This window comes from Bidens hawaiensis, unplaced genomic scaffold (assembly GCF_021521415.1).
Source record: "Bidens hawaiensis isolate Kalapana, Puna unplaced genomic scaffold, B.hawaiensis_p1.1 tig00015811_1, whole genome shotgun sequence".
Classification (NCBI taxonomy): Eukaryota; Viridiplantae; Streptophyta; class Magnoliopsida; order Asterales; family Asteraceae; genus Bidens; species Bidens hawaiensis.
Window position 1 is genome coordinate 33,138 of NW_027492412.1, and position 17,194 is coordinate 50,331.

Below are 17,194 nucleotides of genomic sequence, written 5' to 3' on the forward strand. Positions count from 1 at the left end.
TTTAAGATTTGAGCCTCGTCTAATCAATATCCCACTAGGGCTTTAAACGAACCGAACATCCTTTGTTATGCATCACAAAAAGTCTTCTCCGCTTATAGATCTGATTCTGTTGAGCTTGCATATGTTTTTGAGCGCATACGTTGTGTTCCCAACATATGCGCCTCATATGTTATACGCCGCATAACAAAAGTGCCGCGTATGTTCATGTATATATATAGTTTTTTTGTTTCATTGTATTGTAATTTTTTTTATCCTGGAGCAATAAAATTTCTCTCTTCTTCATTTTTATTTTCTTTTCGAGTTATCGTTTTATATGATTACATGGTATCAGAGCATGGATATTAAGACCTGCTTTAACCGGGTTTTTCAATCTTATCTCCGGTTATTCTCTCTTCATCAACCGTTTTCTCTTGCTTCTTGATCTTTTAATCATATTTTTCATCTTGTTCCTCTGTTTCAGCTAGTTTCATCTTGTTTCTTCCATTAAAATCTTCTTTTTCATCTCTCTTTCATCCTTTTCAGAGTTTTATCCATCAAAACTCCATCCAAATATCTAATTTTTCTCTCTCATTGCACTTATACAGCGCATAAGTTCTTTTCTTATTTATACGCCACATATCTTATGCGGCGCATAAGTCTTCTTGGTCCATCTCCATCGCATAAGTCTTTTTCTTCAAACGTTTAAGTTCGTTTTCCTGTGTTTTCCTAAATGGATGCCCCGAACAGTTCTTTTGTTCAAAGCATAATGATTGAGTCTTCAAATCTTCTTTACCTTTATCCGTTTGATCAACCTAGCATGATTCTTGCTCCAAAATTCTTTGACGAAAACGATTTTGGAGTCTGGAAATGAGAAATGACTATTGCTCTTTCAGCTATAAAAACAAATTGAGCTTCATCAATAACACTATCATCATGCCAGCTAATCAACTACATTTTGCTTATTGGCAACGATGTAATGATATAATGATATCTTGGATTCTCAACACTCTTAATCACGATATTCGTGATAGTGTTTTGTATGCCGAAACAGCTCAAATCCTTTGGAATGAGCTTAACTCTCGATACGGCCAGCCAAACGGTGCTAGAGTTTATCAATTACAAAAGAACCTTTGCCAAATCACCCAAGGAAGTCATGACATTTCTACTTATTTTTCTAAGATAAAGTCGAACTGGGATGAATTGAATGCTATTAATACCATTCCTGCTTACACTTGTGGAGTTGCTCATGCCTTTGTTAAAAGAGAAGAGGATCAAAGGCTAATTCAGTTCCTTGTTGGACTGAATCCAAGTTATGATATGATCAGAAGCAATATTTTGATGATGCAGCCCCTTCCTCCCATTGATCGTGCTTATGGAATCCTAATGCAAGTTGAAAAGTAGAAAGAAATCCACACCACCACCACTAATTTCACTGCATCCTCTGCATCTATGCATGCAAGGAGTGGAGAACCTGTCAGTGGTGGAACAGGAGAAAAAAGAAGAACTTTGGTGTGCACTCACTGTAAAAGGAACGGGCATTCAGTGAACAAGTGCTATAAGTTGACTGGTTTTCCAAAAGACTACAAGTTTGCTAAAGGGAAGAAATTTGCTAATCTTGCTGAGGAACAAGGAAAAAGTGATCAACCTCAATCTGATCAGCAAGGAATCAATCAACAACAATATCATGACTTGATGGCTTTATTGCAGCCGAACAAAATTCAAACTAGATCTTCTAATGCTTATGCTTCTAATAATGCTACAACCATCAATCATGATTCTTTCCAAGGTATAATGTCTTGCAAATCTTCTAAAATTTCTTCCAACTGGATCATTGACCCTAGTGCTAATGGTTATATGTGTCATGATTAAAATTTGTTTTCAAGTGTCTTTTCTCAAAACTTCGATTTTCATCACTCTTCCTAATGGCACAAACGTTACTGTCATCAGTATGGGATTGTTCCTTTAGCTGATAAAATTTCTTTGTCAAAAGTTCTTTTAGTACTATATTTTAGATATAATCTTCTTTCTGTATCAAGGTTATGTTCTGATACTGATGGTATTGTTCTTTTCTCTAAACACAATTGTGTTTTACAGGCCCCTTTTCAGAACAGCTCTCTGGTTGTTGGTGAAATGCTAAATGGTCTTTATCTTCTTGAGGAAACTAAGCACTTTGGTGATCCTTCGTTTGTTTCCAATAATATTTGTAATTCTGTAAATAGTGAAGCCTGGCATAATCGTCTAGGACATTGGCCAATATACAAACTAAAACAATTACCCTTCATTTATAGTGTTTCTTTCAAATCTATCGAGCATTGTGACATTTGTCCTAAGGTAAGACAACATAAATTGTCATTTCCAATTAGCACTACATCAGCTAGCAAAAGTTTTGAGCTAATTTATATTGATGTTTGGGGCCTTATTATACAGCTACTTATAATGGCTTTAGATATTTTTTAACCATTGTGGATGATTATAGCAGAACCACTTGGACACATTTTCTTTCCACTAAAAGAAATGGATTTCCCATCCTTTAATCTTTTATTGAAATGGTTATCAATCAATTTGGCACCATTGTGAAATGCATTAGGTCTGATAATGTTTTGAACTAGAGACCGGGTTAGTTCAACGTGCTTACTTATTGAGTAAAGGCATTATTCATTAGACTACTTACGTAGATGTCCCTCAACAAAATGGTATTGTTGAACGAAAGCATAAACACTTGCTTGAAACCTCCAGAGCTCTCATGTTTCAATCTAAACTTCCTGTGTAGTTTTGGGGTGACTATGTTTTAACTTCCACTACTAGAAAATATACCTTTAGTGACGCGCAATGTGCGTTATTAAAGGGGGTAGATGACACGCAAAAGCGTGTCAAGGAAGGCCATGTCATAAAGGAAGATGACATGCATTTGCGTGTTATCTTTTTTATACGCATTCATGACACATATTTATGACGCGAGCTTTTTACATGCATTTTTGACACGCATTTGAGTGTCATTTTTTAAGTGTTTTAAAAAATATATTTTTTATAGAATTACTAATTTTCACATTAAATGACATTTAAAATCTCAAAATATAAACTAAAATACATACATTGAACATCTCCATCCATTTCATTCAATATTTCATAAAATATAAATTATAAACATTTCAAAAGTAACAATAACATTAATGTCAATACAAATTACAAAATTTCGCCGAAGAATGAAGTTTGCCACAAAAGTCGAGCATTCTTCACAAATTCCATCGATATCAACATTCGTGAGTCCGTCTTCCCTTTCCCCAACCTGTAACAAGTGGTTTTCACTAAGTAACTAGCAGGAAGTTAATTCTGGTAACAAAATATATTTCACTAAGTAACTAGCACGAAGATAATTCTGGCAACAAGTTGTTTTCATGTAAGATTTGTAGATAAGGATGATTGATAACTCACCAGTGTGTTGAAGCATACTCGGTGTAAGGTGGTTGTGAAATGATTTCTCATGCAAATCCAAAATCAGCTATTTCTATTACATCCATGGTAACAGAAATTTATCTGCAACATGATATAGAATATGCCAGCATTCAGCCAAAAGAAAATAGAAATATAACAATTAACAGTTTATCCACTTTTGAGTGTTAAAAGGTCATAATAATTACCTGTAAAAGAAGAGACTAGATGTGTTTCCCATTTATTTTTTCTTGAACCAGCCAGAATGCCATAACTAGCAATTTCTTTTGCAATATTTTAAAAATAAATTTTAACATGAAAAGAAAACGCATAATTTAAGTGACAATAGTAAAGCAAACCTGGATCTCAAGTTCAGTGACTGCAAGTTCACATTTAAACTGAGCAAAAGCTTCCTCTCTTACAAGCAATTGCAAATTTAAAGTAAATTTACATATCAGTCAAAAGATTTCATATCTGATTTGTTGGACTTGAAATTCTATTTGGTTATAAAACACCATGCCATGTGTCTGTTTCCACCTTGACTATGAATCGTATTAGTAATGAACAAACAGGTATTCCTAAGCAGCAAAAAACTTGTTTTGCAGTGAACTATAATAAAAAACAGTTTGTTTAAAGATGTGATGATATTAAGAGAAATATAAAAGTACCTTGTCATGCATTTAACAAGGCTTGGAAAGGAAGTCTTTATTGAGTGCCCAGCATAACATCTACTCACATTATCCTCATCAAGAAGATCTAATTTTCTAATAGATGACACATAAATGTTAGATTTCAAGAAAATGTGTAAACAAGACAACTGACTAACATTAAGTAATATGTCATATGCTTCAACAGATACACCAAAATGCAGATGTAGAGTGTCCTTACGTGAAAAATAAATAAATAAACGCTGCTGGGCCAAAACATAAAAATGCAGGTTTGCACTTCTTTTCAGCTGCAAATTGCAACTGTACTATGTTGTGCCAGAACCTAAATATATATACTAAAAGCAAATAGTTAGTTATAGTGGATAAAAACAATTAAGGAAATAAACTAAGAATTGTTAAGAGATTTGTAACATTACAAAACACCCAAGAACCCAAAGAGACCCGAAAACAATCAAACTAAAACTGTATACACACACCATGATACGATTAGAATTCATCTATTCATGTCTCTCCTAAATGGCATATTACTATACATTAATCTTTGAAATCCCTAACACAAAAGTAATAAAGTCGGTTTGGCCAACTAATTCCCTATACATCCATAATCAAGCATCACTATAGATTATACCGACAGTATTCCCTTGATAATGTCGGATATCAACAATCAAACTAAACAAACAAATTAGAAACATTAAACCTAGCATGTCATCAGATTAAACCTAACAATCAACAATCATGTCAACAGATTAAACACCTAACAATCATGTCAACAAACTGAACTAACAATCATGTCAACAGATTAAACCTAACAATTTATGCAAAATTGAAGCCTAAAATTGATAGGTTAATCAGTTTCGATGAGTAATCATACCGTAAATAGTGCGTAATCAGTTTCTGAAATCAACAATCATCAATTAAACTTAACAATCATGTCAACAGATTAAACCTAACAATTTACGCAAAATTGAAGACTAAAATTAATAGATTAATCAGTTCCGGTGAGTAATTATACCGTAAATCAGCAATCAGATCCATAATCAGATCCGCCATAATCTGAAATTGACGATGAGAGGCGATTTATGCAAAATTGAAGACTAAAATTGATAGATTAATCAGTTTCGGTGAGTAATTATACCGTAAATCAACCATCAGATCCATAATCAGATCTGCCGTAATCTAAAATCAACGATGAGAGGCGATGATGCTGAGAGGTGCGATGAGTGTTTGAATCAATTTGTTAATCAACGATTAAAGGTAATGAACGATGACGAGAGGGAACGTTTGGGATGAGAGGTGATGAACTGATAGTGTTTTGTAGAAATTGGGATGAACGATGAGTGTTTTGCACCAGCCCTAGAAATGATAAAGTGACATCTAAACATGACACACAATCAAAATGTAGCCCGTGTATATCTTTTTTTAGCTTTTAGTGACATAAACGGTGACACGCATAAATACGTGTCATCGTTTCTTCAAATTTTGATAAAAGATGAAAATTTTTAATGACATGTGGTTTTTACATGTCATAAAATGACTGTGTGTCATTATTCGCGTGTCATTAAAGGTATATTTTCTACTAGTGTGCAACACATTTGATCAATCGGTTTCCCAATGAAATCCTAAACAATAAAACCCCATATGAGGTTTTTAATAGGAAAAATTCCTTCTTATGCTCACATGAAATTTTTTGGTTGTCTTGCGTACACTTCCACTTTGACTCATGGAAGAGACAAATTCAAACCAAGGGCTATACCTTGTTTTTTCCTAGGATATCCTCTTGGTAAAAAGGCTTACAGATTATATAATCTTGACACAAACAAGGTTATCATTCAAGAGATTTTGTTTTCTTTGAAGCTTTATTCCCTTCGATCACCAAATCTAAAGAAAGCTTCGTTTTTCCATCCATTGACATCCTCAATCAATTTTTTGATGATCCTTATCCATCTTCCGCTTCTACTCTGACTACTAATTTTGTTCCTGCTATTCCTAATCCTTGTGATTCTACTCCTAATCATCCACCTGTTAGAAGGTCTTCTAGAACTTCTGTTTCCACCTTCTTATTTGAATGATTATGTTTGTAATCACTCTGATTCTTCTCATCATTATTTCCTTATTGTCACTAAATTATGCTCCAAATCAATATCTGATTTGCATGAGCCTACTTCGTATAAAGAAGCTGCAAGAGCCTACTTCGTATAAAGAAGCTGCAAGAGCCTACTTCGTATAAAGAAGCTGCAAATATCCTGAATGGCAAGATGCCATGGAAGCTGAGTTTTTGGCTCTTGAAAATACTAATACTTGGGCTACTGTTGATCTTCCTCCTAGAAAGAAGGATATTAAAAGCAAATGGGTGTTAAAAGTTAAACAAAGAACAAATGGGACAGTTAAGCATTGTGAAGCATGTTTGGTGGTAAGAGGAGATACTCAGAGAGATGGAATCGATTATACTGAAAATTTTCTCCTATTATTAAAATAACCACCATTCGAAGTCTTGTTGTTTTTGCAACAAAACGAAGCTGACCTCTTTTTCAAATTGATGATAACAATGCTTTTCTTTATGGAGATTTAGATGAGGATATCTATATGCTACCACTACCTGGTATAATCATCAAGTGCTTAAACTTTAAAAATCTTTTTATGGTTTAAAACAAGCTTCTCGACAATGGTATGAAAAATTGTCATCCGCTTTGAAGTCAAAAGGGCATATGAGTTATCAGAATGATCACTCTTTGTTTTCCAAATCTATGGGATCATTAGTGGTTTATGTCGCTGTATATGTTGACGGCAGTCTAGTTACTAGTAACAATTTAGAAGAGATCAATAATATTAAAACTTTTGGATTCTTCTTTCAAGATTAAAGATCTAGGGCGCCTCACTTATTTTTTAGGAATGGAGGTTCTTTATACAACAAACGGTGTTATCATGTGCCAACGCAAGTTTGCTAAGTACATTCCTCATCATTTACAGCTCAAGGTTCATGAGGGTCTTGCTATTGATGAACCTTTACAATACAAGAAAATTCTTGGCAAACTCAATTACCTTACTCACACAAGACCTAATATTGCTTTTGCTGTTCAGTTTTTAAGTCAATTCATGCAAGATCCAAGGCTACCTCATTAGAATGCTGCTCTTCACACTCTTTCATATGTCAAAGGCACTTTATCTCAAGGATTAGTTTTCGACAACAATCCTTCTTTTGACTTACAAGCTTTTTGTGATTCGGATTGGGCGGCTTGTCCTAATACTCCATCAGTCAGCGGGTTTTATATTATTCTTGGTGGTTCTCCGAATTCTTGGAAATCTAAGAAATAACCCACTATTTTTTAAGTTCTGCTAAAGCTGAATACCGATCGCTACGCCGTGTTACACCCGAACTTGCATGGTTGACTAGACTTCATACTGAGTTCAATGTCCCTAATATTACTCCTGCCACCCTCAAATCTGACAGCCAAGTTATAATTTATATTGCCAAGAATCCTGCCTTCCATGAGCAAATTAAGCATATTGAAATCGATTGTCATTTTGTTCACGAGAAGTTACAAGAAGGCCTATGACTTAAATACATACGAAAACAAAATGATCAGCTTGCTGATCTTTTTTACAAAGAGCTTACAAGGGCCTCATTATCACGAGCTTCTGCGCAAGTTGGGGTTTTCTCAACCTCTAACTTGAAGGGGGTGTGAGCACATATGTTGTGTTCTCAACATATGTGTCGCATATGTTCATTTATATATATATATATATATATATATATATAGTTTGTTTGTTTCATTGTATTTGAAATTTTTATCCTAGAGCGATAAAATTCCTCTCTTTTCTTCATTTCTATTTTCTTTTCGTGTTATCATTTTATACGACTACACTGTTCGAGTGGATCGGTTCAAAGCTTGAAATAATTCGCATCTTGGCTGGGCAACCAATCCAGATGGTTATGTGAAATGATTCTCTCTCTCACATTTGAACCGTTCAATTTGCTGGAGTGACCGATTTATCTATGGAAGCAACAGTTATTCCTGGATCCATTGATGCATTTACATACCACTCAACTCAAGGCTGTGATGATTGAACGTGATCCAATTCAATTCGGGCAATGATTCTAGATTCTCTGCAGCTTGGCGTGGCACAATCAGAGGAGTGGGAGTATGAGACCCTTCAATTGCAACCTCCATTGCAGCCATGGCGGTCTCATCCACTTGCCCCTATAGTAAAATAAATCTGAGCATTCCATTTTGTCAAAATTAGATTTTTATTTTGATTCGTTGCGTGCATTTTGATTTTTGTTGGCTTATGAGCAAGCTATTTGGTACCATTTGGTGACATTATTTTGTGTTTATAAAACATTTTCTTTCTTTATTTGCGTTCTTGCAAAATCATTGTGTGTTCATGACGATATAAAGGAAATCAAATCATTCATTGAAGGTATATATTCTCTTTGTCCAAGAATTCCCGTGAGTTATTATTCTTTGATTTTGTGTTTTCTAAGAAAGTTTTGAACTTGCTGAAACCTATGACTGGACATGTTCACGGTTCATATAGTTGTAATGTGTTTAACATTACAATCTTTGGCATATGATTACTATACTTTTGTTTATTATATTCATATTCCTTCAAGAAAAACCTTAATTGTTAAGGCACAATCATTGGCATATGAGTACTATACTTTTTTGTGGGCTTCATGGAAAAGAAGGGTTCACAATTTCAAGCCTCCTTCAAATCAGTTTTTGACAATTGTCTACACTCACTAATAGAAAGCACCCCTTCTCTCCCTCTCTCTCAAATAAAAAGAGTTCATGGATTCAATGCACATCTCACACATGCCCCTCCCTCTCATATACCTCAAAGAGCCAAATATCTATAAACATATTTTTCCATTCAAACCTGAGCTCGTCAAACACCAAAATGAGTAGTTCAGCAGTAATACAGGACTTTGAGTACTTATATGCATCAAATACTAATGTATCCAACTTTCTTTCGCTCAAACTTTCAGGCAACAATGACTACCTTGTTTGGAAATCACAAATGCTTTCTGTTTGAAAGTAAATATGGGTGGCATCGTGGATGCCACGTTTGTTGGCCCAAGATATTCTAGTACAGAGATAGTGAGAAAGTATGACAGTCTTGCTAGAGGTTGGATTTTGGGTTCCGTTAGTGAAGATCTACTTGTAGATGTGCACAATCTTGGTTCCGCGAAAGCTGTTTGGGAAAAACTAAAATCTATGTGCGATCCTACTATGTGTTTACAAGAAGGTATGTATGTCTTTTAATAAGTAAATGATAAGCAGATTTGTTGTCTACATCACATCCTGTTTTCCGTTGTGGGTTTATTAACTTCAATACTTTTTAGACTTCTTGGTAGTTATGTTTTTTTAAGTTGATTCTTAAACGGGGTATTAGCTGTGTTTTCGGGATGGGTATGAATAGATGCGGCTCAACACTTTAGAGGCCTAAAGCTAACAACAAATTTGATGTGTTTTTTTATCAGTGATTTTAGAAGTGTAGAAAAAATGTTAAAGTTGCCTGTTAATTCAAAAAAATCGCAATTAAATAATTAAACAAGACAAAGATATTTTATTGAGAAAACTACTATTTGCGTCCCTGTGGTTTTAAGGCGGAGACACAATGAGTCCCCAAAAATTTTTTTAAACTTGTTGAGTCCCCATGGTTTCAGAAACGAACAATTTGAGTCCCTGTGATTTCAGTAAAAATGAAAGTTAAGTAACGGCAGGGACTCGAATGGTTCGTTTCTGAAACCATGGGGACTCAACCAGTTCAAAAAAATTTCAGGGACTCATTGTGGCTGCGCGAGACGCAAATAATAATTTTCTCTATTTTATTATTAGACTTTTCCTTAACGTATCCTTTTAGTTTTAACCAATAACTTGTAATATGTAATTTGAATATAACTTTAAACGTATTATTTTATGCGGGATATTACTTTAAACATACTATTTTGTCTGTTTATTTTTCTTATACATTTCAATATATATTTTATTGTAAGTTGAACTCTATTTTAAAAGTATTTTGTTTTCTCCGTTATCCAAATAATGTTAGAAATTTGTTATAATCTATAATGAAAAATATATGTTAAACAATATATTTAGAGCATCTATTGAAACACGACTAAATACATTCTACATTATAAATAAGTTAATTTAAAATAAAACTTCTATCTAAATATAATAAAATAAAGGGGCATTTATATATATCACTTTCTAGGGTTTTTATCACATATTTACACCCTTAAAAATCAAGTGCGTATTTTCTCTTTCTAAGCCATATATATTACATATTTATTCATTTCATTAAAACTAGGTGACTATGTTACCTTTAATGAATTATTTACACCTATCCTCGTCCTAAAAACAAAAACATTAGTACACTAGCTTTTGAACCCGTGTATTACACGGGATTTCTCAAATGATAAAATAAATAATGTCAGTTATTATAAAAACAAAGTTAAAAGTAAAAAAGAAATGAAATATATAATACTAATAGTAATAAGTCTAAAATCTCAAATTTACAAATTTGAGGAAATCTTTTTATATACAATAATTATTATTGTTTTCTCACAAGTATTTTCATCATCATCCAATATTCCACGTTTAAGACCATTTATTTTATTTTGTTAATATCAATAATATATATAATAAAAGTTTGTTTAAATTGATTATTACGTTTCTAAAATTAAATTAAAGATTCAAAATTTAAAAATCACATTAATGGGAACTTTCAATAAAATCTTGTACGCAAAATATTTTAATTGAAGTTTTGTTTTTCAATTATTATTTGAGTAATTGTTTAATTTGGAAATTTATTAGTATGATTTATTTATCATTTTATTTGATTCATAAATATAGTTAGAATGAATGAGAGAAGAGTTTAGGATTTTAGGAGGGAAAAATGAGTTAAGAATGAATATGAGCTTTACACATTATCACCATTATTTTCATTTATTAGTAGAGTATGATATGATATGATTTTTTATGTGCAAGTGCTGAGAGTTGAGCGGGCTTGTCGTTTAGTCTTTGTATTAGGCTTTATTATGTTGTTTATAGTTATATTGTCTTAGATATACTAATACGTATAATTGTATGTTCAGATAAAATGCCATACGCTTGGTAGTTGTGAGTAGTCCACACAATGACACAAATCACTCATACGCCTAACTTAGAGAATTCACATGCATCATTGATCCTTAAAAAAGTTGGAAGAAAAAAAAAAGGCTTGGGAATATAAGGCCGGCGTTTGGGTTCTTTAGAATGAAGGTATTGTAAATTTAGAAGGGTAAATGGATAATTTAATACTGAAAGAGGAATTATGTAATTAGAATCTTAAGACTTGAGGAAATATGTAATGAAAGGATTAAGGAGGGAAAATATGTAAAATTCATAAAATAAGTAGGTCATAACAATATATTTAAATATTTCAACAATTTTATATTTTAAATGTAAAAGTAAAAAATAAACAAAGAAAATTTTGCATATTTTGGTAAAAAGTTACAACGATATTACCAATCACTTTTTTTGCAAGCAACTATATCACTTCTTTGGTCATAGTCTTCTCAATACTCAAATAATCACCAACAACAAAAAGAGCAAAACCATAACTGATCTTTTCTCGATTTTAAATAATTGCATGAAGCGTGAGCCTCTTCTATAAATTTTGCGAAATTTAATTGATTGCTTATATAACACACACACACACGTATAGATCGATTCTTGTGAACAGAGCTGTCTTAGAGTATCGTTAATAATTTTGGGCCCAAGGAAAAAAAATGTTTTGAGCTTTAAATGAGTTGAGTAGTTGGGTTTAAATATTAAAAATTCATATTTTTTTCAAAACATATATATAATTATAAAATAAATAAAACTAGGGACTATCAGGGTGTCGGGCTGGGTCAGTCAACCACCCAACCCTGCCTCATAACCGGCAAAATCGATTTTCCTAGTGTGAAGCTACGAAGTAACTAGGATATGGCATGCTCTTTTTGCGAAGGTATATGAGTTTTATATGTATTTATATTCATGACAAAATATATCTAAACTAGGGTTAGTGATGGTCCTTAACGTTATCTTTTATTTATGATTCTCACGTGTTGGGCACTGGCATCCAATAAATCGTCATCTTCTATTTGAATATTGATTGTGGCTTCATACTTTTACAAATGATCCATTAACGAATGGGCCTGATTAGTTAAATTTCCAATAGGAAATTTAATATTGATTGTGTCTTTTACAATGGGCCTGATTAGTTAAATTTCCTATTCGCCCAAAGAATTACAAATTATCCAAATATAAAGTCTTTAAATATAAACAAAGGATCAACCACTCATATTTTGTCCTAATTGTCGTTCTTGGTTCCCTTAACCAAGTAATCTTGGTTAATCTTTGGGACTTTTGTTTTCAAATGAAAATAATTGAGAAGAGACTCGTGCAATTGGCTGCCACATGACCGCGAGTGCGGAACCTATAACATTTAACCTGATTTGTCTTCTGTTAAAAATTGGATTCACCCTTGTACGCAACCTTTTCAAAACCTTTTACCTTTTAGATTGATTTCCTAGTTACCAAGGATTTCATAGTTCCAGGATTATGGGCTTGTTTTCTCCATGTGCTTTCTCTTGGACATGATTCAATACGCATATTTTCCAAGCCCCTCGTGATTATCTTATTCCCAATACCAAGTTTTGAATCACACTCACACCATTGCTGTTCAAGGCTTAGGGTAGAATTTTAAACTTTTCCGGTGACGTTATAATTGTCTTGTAAATCGCCTCTGACCTTCTTTCTAATACCACTGTTGGATAGTGACATCCCATGGATCATCATCTTCTGTTTAAATTTTAATTGCGGCTTCATTCTTTGTTTTAACAACAAATAAATACTTCCAAGTAATATTTGAGAATGAAAGAAATTGAGTAGAAAAGAAAAAAATAATAACATAATCGTATTTTCATTAATGAACTAGATGATTACAAATGATTTGTAAATCATTATATATAGGGATGAACAAGCACGAAAGAAACGCGCGACTGTTGTATTTATACCGGTTTGAGAATAACTGTTTAATAGTTGTTTCCGAGTTTCCATATTGTACCGTAATATTCCGCTTACAATAATACAAGTATGGGCCTCATAATTAAAGTTCCTACAGCCCAAATAATTACAAAGGATCGAAATACGAAGTCTTTAAATATAAACAAACTAAAATAAAACTAAACGGGTGTAGCAACCAAAAGTCTTCTCGGTTGGGCTTAGACCATTGAATGGGAAAATTTGTGGTCAAAAGTATACCCATTCTCATCCCATCTCTCAAAATTTGGGAAAATTTGTGGTCCAGAGTAAAATTCATACTAAATGGGAATGGTAAAATCCGTGAATTTGTGGAATGGGTATATAGAACCATTCCCATTTGGTTCTATATACTCATTCCAACCCATTCTCATACCATTCCAAAAGTCTTCTTTTTTCTTTTTCTCACATACCAATCTTCATACCTCATCCCTAGAATTTGTGGAAAAATATAGGATTCAAAGTTCCCTAAATATAGCCAAAAGAAAATGGAAAACAAGAAGGAGATATATGCAATTTAAATTATTGGCTCTGGTATATACTTAATTAATGAAGTTAAAAAGGGATTATATGTAAATCTCCCTGAAATATACTCATACATGATCATTTAATTAAAATTTCCAATGGTATATAGATACATCTCTGAAAGAATTACATGCAAAAACTGAACAAGACATAGAAGTTGTTTCAACAATAACAAACACACTTGACCAAGAGGCAATTCCAATAGAAATAATACTCGGAAAAGACAGAGATTCAACAGAAACCAAAACAAAAAACGAAGATACACAAAGCAGAGCAATCGAGATGAAAGACAAAAAGAAGTTACGTGAATTTACCATAAAGGGAGATTGGTCAAAAGTAAAATCCGTACTAAAAAAGGACGTAGGCCTAGCCACAGAGGCAGTCAATAGTGATGGTAGCACGATACTTCACATTGCGGTTGGAAGAGGCCATAACTTTTTAGTGAAAAAGTTGTTGTCGTATATAAATGATGAACAGGTACTTAAAAAGAGAGACTTCGATGGAAGCACGGCTCTTGACATTGCTGCGATTGTTGGGAACAAGCAAGCAGCTAATCTCCTGGTTAAGAAGAACAAAATGTTGTTGCGAATAGAAGACGATAAAGGTGAACAACCATTGCATAAAGCTTACGAATATATGCATCTTGATACCATTGGATATCTATTGAAAGCCGTCAATGATGATAATGACATCATGTTGCAATATTCCAAATTTGTGGTTGACTTTCTTGTTAGTGCCATTTCTGCAAAAGAATATAGTAAGTGGACGATCTGCAACACATACTATGGCACAGCAAGGCATTGCTTTGAATAGTGACATTTTGTTGTTTATGCATGTAGCTTTAGCATCAGAGTTGTTGCAAAAGTTTCCTGAGTTGGCTTCAAAGAGTGACAACGTGCTCATGGCTATAGCAAAAACATTTCCGAGTGGGGATAATCCATATATCGTTCTTGTGTCGTTTATTTTCTTTACAGGTAAACAAGTTCGGAACCATGAATTTACCTATGGGTTCAACTTTTTTTGTTGATAAGATATCTCGCAACCATGTGTGGTCGGTCAGGGGAAGATAATAAAAACAAAAACATAGAAACACACAGGTAAATTTAGCTTGAACTTTAACTAAATTATGGAATGGTGCAACACCCATTGAGATACAAAAAGGTTTCACCACTACACCAATCTTCACTTTGTTATATGGGTACACTCCAAATTTCTTTATTGGTTGGCTAAAAATTTTTATATATATTCTCCACTAGAAAATTAAAACTTAGTGGGTTCCCATGAGCCCATACTTTAGTTAAACACATACATAACTGAAGAATTAACTGTGTGTTTGATAAAAATGAATTGCAATTTTCTAATAACGATTTTTGTGCTTGTTCAGGAGTAATATCACTTGGAGTAGTGCCACACATCTTCTTGAAAGCTTGCTTCGAATTATTTCTAATTTGCATTATGTGGCGGAAGTTAATAAATGTGCTAGGTAAGAGTATGGAGTAAATTAACTACTTCGAAATCTTTTCTATTTTTGTTCTTGAACGACAGATCTTATTAACTAATAATTTATTTTCGGAATGAAGCAAAAAGGAAGGAATTCAATAATGGAAAAAAGGTTCTATAATTGGTATGTGATGAAATAGACAAGTTGGACTATTGTGGTACTCATCACCCCTATTTTACCCGACCGATTCTTGAGGCCGCATGCCAGAACACTGATAAAGTTGTCGAGGAGATTGTATTTAGATCACCTGAAGCAATTCAAAGTATAGATGATAGTGGGTATGATATTATTCAATTGGCAATATTACATCGTTCTGAAAAAACCTACAGCCTTATATACAACATTGGGGAGCGTAAAAATCTTTACAGAACCTTTGTAGATTCATCTGGAAACAATATTTTGCATTTGGCCGGAAAATTGGCACCTTCAAATATACTCAATCAGAGAACAGGTGCAGCATTACAACTGCAACGAGAGCTTCAATGGCGTGAGGTACATAGTAACCAACCTACTAGTCATAAGTGAATTTTTTAAGTTATTTTCTAGAATTATAACCAAGTTAAACATTTTCTAGGAAGTGAAGAAACTTATCTTTCCGGCATATATTAGTCAAGAAAACAATTTTAAGGAGACCAGATATGGTTTTCACAAGGGAACACACGGACTTGGTGAAGAAAGGAGAACGGTGGATGAAAACCACAGCCGAGTCATGTAGCATAACTGCTGCACTTATTACCACAATTGTATTTGCAGCTGCGATTACAGACCAGGGGGGAGCAATCAAGAAGAGGGAACCCCCTTGTTTAAAACAGAAACTGCATTCATTATATTTGCTATATCTGATGCAATTTCACTATTCACATCCACTACGGCATTATTAGTGTTCTTGTCTATTTTAACTGCACGTTTTTCTGAGAATGATTTTCTAGACAATTTGCCAAGGAGACTGTTTATTGGACTTTTCTTCTTGTTACTCTCTACAGCAGCTATGATGGTATCCTATAGCGCAACCTTGTTCCTTGTCTTTTGTCACAAGAACTTATGGATGCTGGTACCAATATATATATTAGCTTTAATTCCAATTGCTTCTTTTGTTGGTTTACAGTTCCCCCTCATGGCAGATCTTTTCAGGTCCACATATTTACGCAGTTTGGGGAAACAAAGGAAAAGCTTTCTTAGTACATAGATCAGTCTATTTGTTCAAATCATGTATTCATTTGCATTAAACAACATTATGAATTTTTGCTTAATGACTTACTTTTCATGACTAGTTGACAAATCAATTTTCAAATTCAGAAGATTTTGTATTATTGTGTGGAACATTACTCATGTATCTGCTGGTATGCGAAAGGTTTTATGATATAAGAGATTATCCCTTTCGTTTTTGAGATAAATAAAACTTGACGTAGTAACTTAATTGTGTAAATTGCTATGGTGTCAATCAACCTTGTGCTATATTTTGAGCTACCTCAAAGTTCGTCTTGTAATTTTCCACCATAAATAAAGCTGTTGTGTAACATTTTGTTTTAAACAAAAAACGAGAATATGAATAGGTTTTGTGGGTGTGCTTACTGTTCTAAAAAGTAGTGTATGTATTTCTGTTCTAATCGTTTATACATAATCTAGTAGTGTCTGTATTATTAACATAAGAAATAGCATACAACATATATTAATAACATCACTGTATAACGTCATGCATACGCAACCCCAACTTCATCGTCCCTAAGAACGCATTTTAAACCTCGTAGAGATAAGATATATAATGGCCTAACACATACACAACCCCAGCACTTTTCACCTCCAACCACGGTCTTTAGTGTTAAGCATCCTCACATGTTATCTACTTTACAATGTGGTCGCCGTGCTACCTAAATCTCTTTTGTATAGAGATAGATCAGGATGTATCACTATCAGTTGAATAATGCTAAGCATGCCTAAAGTAGGTTGGGTGAACAAGATGCAAATAGCTAATGCAGGCAATTTTCTCGCACAAATTGCTCAAGTCCTCATGACATACTCGG

The 17,194-nt window shown here is 33.5% G+C and overlaps 2 protein-coding genes across 2 annotated transcripts; both read left to right on the forward strand.

Annotated features, from left to right (window-relative positions):
- The first annotated feature begins 912 nt into the window (after positions 1-912).
- On the forward strand, positions 913-1,380 carry LOC143549813 (uncharacterized). The gene has a single exon (XM_077040612.1). It carries the CDS (start codon positions 913-915, stop codon positions 1,378-1,380), a length of 468 nt encoding a protein of 155 aa, XP_076896727.1.
- A 7,738-nt stretch (positions 1,381-9,118) lies between these two features.
- On the forward strand, positions 9,119-16,359 carry LOC143549814 (uncharacterized). Its single transcript, XM_077040613.1, has 8 exons — positions 9,119-9,323; positions 13,782-14,429; positions 14,512-14,680; positions 15,057-15,155; positions 15,503-15,665; positions 15,748-15,884; positions 15,927-16,167; positions 16,279-16,359. The coding sequence occupies exons 1-8, from the start codon at positions 9,119-9,121 to the stop codon at positions 16,357-16,359; spliced, it is 1,743 nt and encodes a 580-aa protein (XP_076896728.1).
- Positions 16,360-17,194: the final 835 nt, after the last annotated feature.